At 38.5% G+C, this 10158-nt stretch overlaps 1 protein-coding gene across 2 annotated transcripts in view; it reads right to left on the bottom strand.

Annotated features, from left to right (window-relative positions):
- Positions 1–371: 371 nt before the first annotated feature.
- mical3a (microtubule associated monooxygenase, calponin and LIM domain containing 3a) overlaps positions 372–10158 on the bottom strand; it is a 128903-nt gene continuing 119116 nt past the window's right edge. The window contains exons 45-47 of one of the 2 annotated variants that reach the window (XM_051656756.1): positions 4676–4775; positions 4499–4572; positions 372–2771 (exon numbers count right to left, since the gene is read on the bottom strand). In XM_051656756.1, coding sequence (XP_051512716.1) covers positions 2587–2771; positions 4499–4572; positions 4676–4775 — 359 coding nt within the window. In that variant the 3' untranslated portion in view covers positions 372–2586. The remainder of the gene's footprint in view (positions 2772–4498; positions 4573–4675; positions 4776–10158) is intronic. The other variant, XM_051656755.1, reaches the window with a different exon arrangement.

Raw genomic sequence — 10158 nt, 5'->3', positions numbered from 1 at the left:
AATACTGTGCAAAATTTCACCTTGATATGTCAAAAGATGACAGAATTACAGTTTACTATTATTTATCACTAACGCTAAAATAATGCTTTACAAATCCGCTAGTCATAAAACCGATACTTTGATTCAATCAGTTCATATGAAGATTCTTGCAATGTTTAATAACAAATTAATGAAATGTTGTGTACATGTGTGAAGTACATGTCTCTACCATGTCAAATCTTGCAGCTTTAATATTTTAAATTTTTTTTTTTCTTCATAATTTGGCAAAATTGCAGCTTGATTGGAAATGATGATGATCTCATATTTCATCTCAAGCATGCTATCACTCACACTTTGTCCTCTTGATTAACAAGTACACTAACTTTAGAACAAACTTTATTAGGGGTGAAATTGTTTAGTGTGGTGGAAATGATGCCACAAATGTGGGACAGTCATAATTTTTGATAGAAACAATCTTCACACAAATATGGAAATGGTTTATATTTATTTCACTGTTTTAAAGATCATAGTTTTTAACATGCAATAATTTGTATTTCTCAATGGATTCTTATAGTTTAAAGGGACAGTTCACACAAAAACGAAAACACTCATTTCCAGATGTGTACGACTTTCTAACACAAATGAAGACTTTTAGAAGAATATTTCAGCTCTGTAGGTCCATACAATGCAAGTGAACTTTGAAGCACAAAAAACACAAAGGAAACAAAATTAATCCATAAGACTCCAGTGGTTTAATCCATGTCTTCAGAAGTTATATGATAGGTGTGGGCGAGAAACAGATCAATATTTAAGTCCTTTTTACTGTAAATCTCCACTTTCACCTCAGAAAGTCACTGTGGATATTTATAGTAAACATTTATTTAAATATTGATCATATCACTTCTAAAGACATGGATTAAACCACTGATGTCTTGTGGATTACTTTTATGCTGCCTTTATGTGCTTTTTGGAGCTGAATTAATTGCATAAGTGTTTAGACAAATGCAGATTTCTCTGTGTTCTCGCAGGCACTGTAATAAAAGCAACATTGCAATGAAAAAAATAATCACCTTAATTTTTAACGATGGCATTATTTATTGCCTTTGCATACATCCAACATCCAATATGCAAATTAGCAACATGAAGCATTTTCAAAAGCCAACATATCTTAAAAAAATTAGGATTCATTTTCTTTACATATTATACAGTTTTCACACATGTTAATAAATACCCTAAAATCTGTCAAACATTTTACAGTCTCAATAACTAGCGTTGACCATGTGTACATTTTCATTCAGTTATCTGTACTTACAAAGAAAAAGAAAAAAACACATCTGTGCCCATCTTTAATGGTGACTGAAATGAAATGCACACTTAGGGGAAAAAAGGCAAACGTGCATCTGTTCCAAGATGAACAAAACTTGAGAGCACCCACTGTTAATCAGCAAAGATGTCAGTTGGCGGTGTTGAAAATTATTTTACAAAGACAATTATAAATAAAAACTCACTCTGAAAACATAAGTAAACTCTGTGGATGTGAAAAGCTGTTGCATGAAAAGTTAAAACGGCATGTTGCTTTAAAACTGGAGACAGTGGAAACCTTGGTGGAGAGTAATTAAAATGTGAAAATGAGCATCTTCTCCATTTGATCAGATATGAACTAAAGTCACAAAAGCTGTGGGTGCCTTTTTTGTTCTTAAAACCACTGACCAACTAAGAAAATGCATAATGCATTTGATTGTATCTTTATATATATAAATATTCTTTAATACATTACTAATACTAATAAATACTCCACTGCTTTATGTAAACTATAGTAAAAGTAGCAGATATTAAAGGATTATAAATGATTGTAAACTGTTTTTTGATATATGTGTGGTAACACCACTGGAGACGAAGTGAAACCAGTCAATCTTTTAAGTTTTAATGGTAAAGTGAGTTTTTCTCAGCACTTCTAACATATTTAAAGTACGCAACATTAAGTACGCTGTTTCGCCTCCCAGCTTACAGTAATATCTCAAATAATATTAGGTGGCTATTGACAGACTGGAAAACATTTTACACTGCTACAAACTGAAGATATGTCCACAAATAATGCATTCATCAGTTGTCATTGATGGCTTAGTGTTTTATATGACAACTGAAAAGACAGCTCGGATGTTAGCAGTTCCTTTTATCAGTCAGTAGTCAAGGTGGAAAAATGTTAAGAGTACATCAAGTCCAAAGACCTCTCTCCACTTAAAACGTAACAGGTGATTGATCAGACATTCATTGGAAAATGTAGTGTTTTCAGTTTGTGTAGGATTCACTAGTCTTAGACTTTCTTGACATCAGCAGGATTGATGTGTCCCTTTTGCAAGACCAAAAACTGTGGAAAAAACAAATCAAATGAACACACACACAAACAAATCCCCATTCTGATTGAGAGGACCGATGCCTTGGCTGCCGAGGGGTGAGGCGCGACAGAACTAGTTAGCATCATCAATGTGCTTGGGAGCGGATTTGTAAATGCTGTTGATGTGCCTGAAAAAAAACAAAAAACTGGGCCTGCAGTGCAACTGGCGCGACCAGTGACCTGGAAGAGAACGATCTACTGTCATTGTTTAGTTAAGCCCAGTTCAGGTTGAAACCCCTGGAAAGCATCACGGCCTCCAGGTCTTTATCCTCCTCCTCCTCTCTCAGTCGCTGTTCCTCCAGCAGCGCCACCAGAGAATCTCTCTGCTCCACCACCTCCAACATCTCATTCAAGATCTGCTTCTCTTCTGCCAGCTCCTCCTCTGTCTTTAGATGGTCTGCACAGAGTGTGGAGAGGTGAAAGAGAAAACTTCTTACATGTTCTGTTGCTTGTGTTAAGGGTGTTCTGGTTGGTTTCTAAGAGTGCACAGTAAGCATGTCTCAGTGATCTATGGATATATTTCACCCATTTATCATCTGCCAGGCGAAAATCTGTAAATCTGACCTCATTCATATCTTTAAGAATAGCAGATCAGGGCTTGGGTATCTCAGTGAGTACTGAAGCTGACTACCACACCTGGAGTCATGATTTCGAATCCAGGGTGTGCTGAGTGACTCCAGTCAGGTCTCCTAAGCAACCAAATTGGCCCAGTTGCTAGGGAGGGTAGAGTCACATGGGGTAACCTCCTCGTGGTCGTGATTAGTGGTTCTCGCTCTCAATGGGGCGTGTGGTAAGTTGTGCGTGGATCGCGGAGAGTAGCATGAGCCTCCACATGCTGTGAGTCTCCGCGGTGTCATGCACAACGAGTCATGTGATAAGATGCACGGATTGACGGTCTCAGAAGCAGAGGCAACTGAGATTCGTCCTCCGCCACCCAGATTGAGGTGAGTAACCGCGCCACCACGAGGACCTACTAAGTAGTATTCCAAATTGGGAGAAAAGGGGATAAAAATAAATAAATAAATAATAGAATAGCAGATCAGCAAACGTCTCACAGAAGTGTTTTGGTTGGGCGCATATTAACGAAAGCGGGGTCAAATAGCTTCTTTACGGGCATCTTTGACTGTTGCGCTGAATCTCGAGAGTTTAAACGTCTCGCACAAGATTGGCACGCTTATTGCAATGTGTGATTAGAATTGAATGCTTCTACGTTTGTTGTTTTTGATCAACAACTGACTGTAAAGAACAGAGAGGACATTAAAAAAGACATTATTCAAGGAAAGTGGTGTGCAACTGGAACATTTACCAGCCAGTGGAGAATCACAGACATTTTCAGTGGCATAACACAATATTTGGTCACATACAAGTGATTTATCTGCATTGTAGAGGGTTGCACACCGAGTAAAAGACCGATCTTAGGGCTGCGCAATATGGCGATATATATCATGATATGTAAATATCACAGTATCTCAGTATGCACGCTTCACGTTAGACTGAAACCAGGCTTGAGCGGGGAATTAATTGGGCCCGGTATAAGCACTGGTTTAACGGCAGATTCACTTAAGGAATAATGCCGATCAGGCAACGGCGCAAATGCACCCGCAAACTCATTGCTAATTCTTTGCCATTCTGATTTTGAGCGCGCTCTACAGCAGAGGATGATGCAGATGAATTTGACACTATATTCATTTATTGTCCAAATAAAATGCACTTATTTCCTTCTTAGGAAAGAAAACAAAACAATAAGTAGCAATAATGCTTTATTAACATTTTCCAAACAAAGCCTTCTATAGTAAAAGATAGGAAGGCGTTAAATCAAATAGCGTTATCCTCATCATTTGATCACTGACACGGCTGCTGTTTGTGTGTTGTTTGGCGGGTGGACACATCGCAAAGGTTCCACCGTGGTTTATGCTTTATTAATGGTAAATGCCTTAATTGCGATTCAGAGATTGTACATAATTTCCACATTTTTTTCCGTTTCACTATTCCTAAGTAAAAGGTTGAGGAATACTACAGAGATGGGGAATAACTCCAAACAATGGATGTGGCAGAGGTGGAATGAGGTCCTGGGTTACTAGACTTTTTTACTGAAGCTGTATTTTAGAATACACATGAGAATACCTTCCACTGCCATGCGCTCTCTCAGATCCTGCTGCATTCGACTCTGTCTGTCCTCCAACTCTAACTCACGAGCACTACAGAGAAGATTGTCAAAATCACTTTTACACACTGTAGAGTTGGCCACCATATGCAATGAGCACAGAGGTTTCCAGAAAAACTCAAATGTCTCCTACTCACAATATCATCAGCTCTGATTCATAGCGCACCAAAGCATTCTTCTCCTGCACCAGTTTAAACCACTCCTGCATCAGCTTTGGATCCTCCTTTTTACCCATTCCTGAAAGAAGCACAGAGGAGGAGAATGAGGAACCTGTCGGTCAAACACACACACACGGACACTCAGACCGGACACAGCAAATGTGATGACAGCCAAGCCAGGATGTCTTTGTCAGGGAGGGTCGGGTGGGAATGTGGAAGACCAGGAGTTCACAGGGGATGGCGTGGAGATACGACTTCTGATTGGATGCTGATCAGACTGGACTTCTGAGGCAATTGGTCTTTTTCAAGGCAGTGCAAAGTAATAGAAAATGCAAAACCTTTTTTTTTAATAGGGTGATTTGGAGTTATGAAAGATACTAACTAACAAGACAATGTCACAATCACAGCATGTGTGGAAAAAAGTCTTCATTCATATTAACTTCATGTGATGGTGAATCTCATGAATACTTTAAAGAAATATTCATACGGTCATATTCCCCAACAAACAGAAGATATTTTGGGTGCATCTTTAACTTTGGGCACTTTTCGCAATGTGGATTTCTAGAAAGTAAACTCAATAAAGCTAACAATGTCCATCAGTGTGTGTTCATGAATCACAGGAGATTTATGTCATTCAAGTCATGAAAATTCATTTCTGTGTTGTGTTTAAAAGAATTCTGTGCTGGAAATGACACTGATGGAAATTATATTTTTAATGATTTTCAAATAAAATCACTGACTCCTTTGTCTTGCTTTGGCTAATTTCATTGCTAACATTTTATATATCCAAAATACACACAATTAAAAACTTTATTAGGAGCAAAATTGTTTAGTGTGCTGGAAATGACACAACTGGGACAGTCGTAATTTTTGAAAAATTGATAATCATTTTTCACAAAATAATTATATAAATGGTTTGTTTATTTCACTCTTTGTTTAAAAGACCATAGTTTGGGGGCCTGGGTAGCTCAGTGGTAAAAGACGCTGACTACCACCCCTGGAGTTCACTAGTTCGAATCCAGGGCGTGCTGAGTGACTCCAGTCAGGTCTCCTAAGCAACCAAATTGGCCCGGTTGCTAGGGAGGGTAGAGTCACATGGGGTAACCTCCTCGTGGTCGCTATAATGTGGTTCTCGCTCTCGGTGGGGTGCGTGGCGATGCCGCGGTGGATGGCGTGAAGCCTCCACACACACTATGTCTCCGTGGCAATGCGCTCAACAAGCCACATGATAAGATGTATGGATTGACGGTCTCAGACGCGGAGGCAACTGAGATTCATCCTCCGTCACCCGGATTGAGGTCACTACGCTACCACGAGGACTTAAAAGCACATTGGGAATTGGGCATTACAAATTGGGTGAAAAAAAAACAAAACAAAAACAGTTTTAAACATGCAATAATTTATATATTTTTTTTTCAGTGGATTTTCATAGTTTAATATTGAAAGACTGGGTCTGGGACAAGACTAAAACTGTCAAATCTATACGTTTAAAAAGGACCAAAAATAAATGAAGGCCTGGAAAAAGTTTCTAATTCAGTTTTAATGAGCTGAAATTTGTTTAAATAAAATTCAATCCCTGGGACATAAGTGCTTGAAGTTGAAAAACAAAAAACAAAACACCCATTGCATAAAGAAAATAAAGCTTTTTTTTTTAGAACGATTAATTTTTTTTATTTTATGCATTGTGACCATTTTCAGTAGCCTAGAGTAATGCAAACAAACAAACAAACAAACAAACAATCTTATTCTAATGTAATGTGCAAAAATATATGATATATATTTTGCTTGCTATGTTCCTCATTTGTAAGTCGCTTTGGATTAGGGATGTGCACTGATAATCAGCATTCAGTTAACTGCTCGACACGCCACTATTCAAATACCAAAATCACTATTCGTTCATTCACACGTGAAACAGAGGTCTCCAACCCGACCCGAACTCAACGAGTTCCGACAGATCAGTTTAAGTACAGGGCAAGTTAGGGGCTGTTCAAACATGCTTTGCGTATCTGCGCTGTTTTTCTATATACTGCTAACACGTGCTGGACGGGCATCTTTGACTGTTGTGATGAATCTCAAGAGTTTAAACGTCTCGCACAAGATTGGCACATTTTTAGACACCAAGTTAAAAAGAACTGTCCTTTTTATAAACATATTACAAAACGCCTGCATCGTTTCATTCGTTGCGCTGGTTTCTGAAGTAGTTCAGGTTGCAAAGAGGACTTCATGTGACACCATTAAACTTAATTTCAGGTTGTTTTTCTCTTTTGCTATGGTGTGCGTATTTAAGTACAATAAAACTTCAATGTCATTTGACTTTAAAACATTTAAATATCAACAAAGAGGCTATTTAACCACATCACTGTAACTCCACGCACATGGCAATACTTGCGTTCAGAAATGTGAACCTGCCCGGGCGGGTATTGTTTTTGTTTTGAGTTTAATGTGAGGTTTTGTCATTTAAATGTCTATGTTTTGTGCTATTTAGACTCATAGTTCACTGTGCACTATATTTGCTGCCATTTTGAGTAGCGTTTGAGGAAATTCCACTGCAATAAACTTTCTTTATTCCCGCATCCCGACTCCAGACGAAAAACCGGTTAACCGTTCGTGAAACATCGCGGTTAACCGAATGTTAAATTATGATCATAATGAAGAACTTGCGATTTCTTTGTGTATTACAGTAATGAGAAGGCGAGAAAATGATTACACAATGCAACAAAGTCTTAATGGTCCTAAAAACATGCTTCATATTATTTATGCAAAACAATTTATTTTCTTCTTTAATTTTAGGGTGAAATATAACCCAGACATTTCTTAGTGAGATTCACCAGTGCACCAGTTTGGTCTGTAAATAACTTCCTACATTAAAGGTCAATAGTTATCCATATTTTAAAACACTATACCATAATAGAGCTCTGGGGTTATGACTCAGTCTTCTTTACCTGGACTGCAGAGGTAAAGAGCCTCACAGCATGCATTGGTGAAGTCCATGATCAACTGTATCAGTCAACTCATGCTAGTACAGACCCAGATGTCTATGAAAGCCTTTGTCTATCCCTACAGACACATACGTAAACACACTCGTGAAGCCAAGCGGTGTCGATGAGCCATTGCATGGCAAACCCGAATGCAGCGTGACGTACTTAGCTGACAGAGGCACGGCTCTTGCAACACAAAAGGGAAAAAGACAGTACACACATAAACCGAATGGCTGTGTTCACGGTTGCTGGCCTTGACTGTTTTAAACACATGGAGGCAAAGCAGAGCTCCTCAACACAAGAACAATGAAAGAGACAGAAGACAGGTTTTGGGAGGCTAAACTTATCCGGCAGAACGCACTGCGATTGGCCTCCCCACACTCAGCCCCATGCTTTTCTCATGAAGAACACAGAGAAAGAAAAACCACAGTTAGAACAGAGATCAGCCAGGCTAACACTGTTGTTTACCGGCAGAGTTACATACACAGCACATTACAAACCCACAGAAAGCATACGATGGGCTCGTGAAACACGTTGCCGTACAAATTCGAGCTACTGCATTTAAAGTCAACATGAAACAGCATTTGCAAGCCAGTAAACACTCCTAAATGAAACGATATACAACAAGAAAAAAATGGAGACGGCTTGATTTTATCATTCGGGAATTGACAGAAATGGAAGTAAATGAAATTGGCAATAAATGGAAGTCAGACCAACGTTTGAAGACTGAAGTTGAAGTTCACCATCGAGAGCATCCCAACGTATTCCAATGGTAACACTTATCTTTCAAATCGGTTGTAACCTTTATTACATTACCATTAACCTGGATTACTAAAATTTGGTCTGACAATGACTCCATTCAGTTACGATTCTTAACCTAACGATTATGATGCATTACGTATTCCGAAATGTGGTCACGATTCATTTAAAACCAATTAGATTAATTTATATTGGAATGATTAATAAAATGGAATAAGTGTAATATATTTGCATATCATGAAACGTTAACTTTTATTCAGGGTTTTTCCTGGGTCAAAAATGGTCTTCGGTGGCTGACCTACACGTTCATCACAATGCAGTTTTTTTTTTTACATAATTTCAAATAATATTTAAGCTATACAAACATGAAACGCAACTGTAATGGATTTATTTTTGATCATCTGAGCTTCTAGAAACTTCAAGCTACTGTGGAAAATCTTCATCTTTAAACTTAACACCTTATTTCTATAGGGCTAGTTATAATATACATGAGTTAACCCCTTTACTGATTTGGGACTGTGCTTCTATTGTAAATATGTTTGTTTCCTTCTCCATAACAGACATTGTTTTTCTTTTATCAGACTCCTAATGGTTTACGAATCATTGTGAAGTCAAACCAGGCCAGTTTGTTTCCTAATATCAAACATCATTAGAACAGGAAATATATTACAGTATTGCATGTGACTTTCTCCATAATTTATAAAGGTCCGGATTTTTGTTTACCATAGTTAAGACCATGGATGGCTCCTCAGTAGTTAATTACATAGTCTTTCTTAAAAAGCAAACTGTTTATTTATGAAAAAATAATAGCCTAAACACATTTAAAAACTCAACTTTAATTCAACTACCACAGTTGTATGAAAAAATCCATTGAAGTTTACGGTGATGAATGTTAGTAAAGGTGTGTTGATGTGTTGATGAGAAAAGTCTTCTTTCCCTCGTGAGTACTGTAGCCGTTTGAAATGGTTGAATTGCTCCATTGTGCTTTAAAATAGAAAATTCTGGGGGTCTGGGTAGCTCAGCGAGTATTGACGCTGACTACCACCCCTGGAGTCACGAGTTCGAATCCAGGGCGTGCTGAGTGACTCCAGCCAGGTCTCCTAAGCAACCAAATTGGCCCGGTTGCTAGGGAGAGTAGAGTCACATGGGGTAACCTCCTCGTGGTTGTGATTAGTGGTTCTCGCTCTCAATGGGGCGTGTGGTGAGTTGTGTGTGGATCGTGGAGAGTAGCATGAGCCTCCACATGCTGTGAGTCTCCACGGTGTCATGCACAACGAGTCACATGATAAGATGCGCGGATTGACGGTCTCAGAAGCAGAGGCAACTGAGACTTGTCCTCTGCCACCCGGATTGAGGTGCGTAACAGCGCCACCACGAGGACCTACTAAGTAGTGGGAATTGGGCATTCCAAATTGGGAAGAAAAAGGGGAGAAAATTGGAAAAGAACAAAGCATTTGGTGATTTGGAAAAAGTTCTAAGTCCGAAGACAACGAATGAGAAACTGAGTAAAATATTGCAATATATCATAGTTTTGAATCGCAATACACCAAAAATAAAGAATCGCAATAATATCGCATCATGACCTAAATATCGATATTATATCGTATCGCCAGTTACCTTGTGATTCCCACTTCTATTAAACACCATCTATTAGTAGCATATAAAGCCGTTTTTTACACATAATTTGTACATGCAAGTTCCATATTCATTCTTATTTGTCACCGC

This window comes from Myxocyprinus asiaticus, chromosome 26, assembly GCF_019703515.2.
Source record: "Myxocyprinus asiaticus isolate MX2 ecotype Aquarium Trade chromosome 26, UBuf_Myxa_2, whole genome shotgun sequence".
NCBI classification, from domain to species: Eukaryota; Metazoa; Chordata; class Actinopteri; order Cypriniformes; family Catostomidae; genus Myxocyprinus; species Myxocyprinus asiaticus.
Note: the sequence above shows the minus strand (reverse complement) of the source record. Positions and strands in the feature narration are given on the sequence as shown.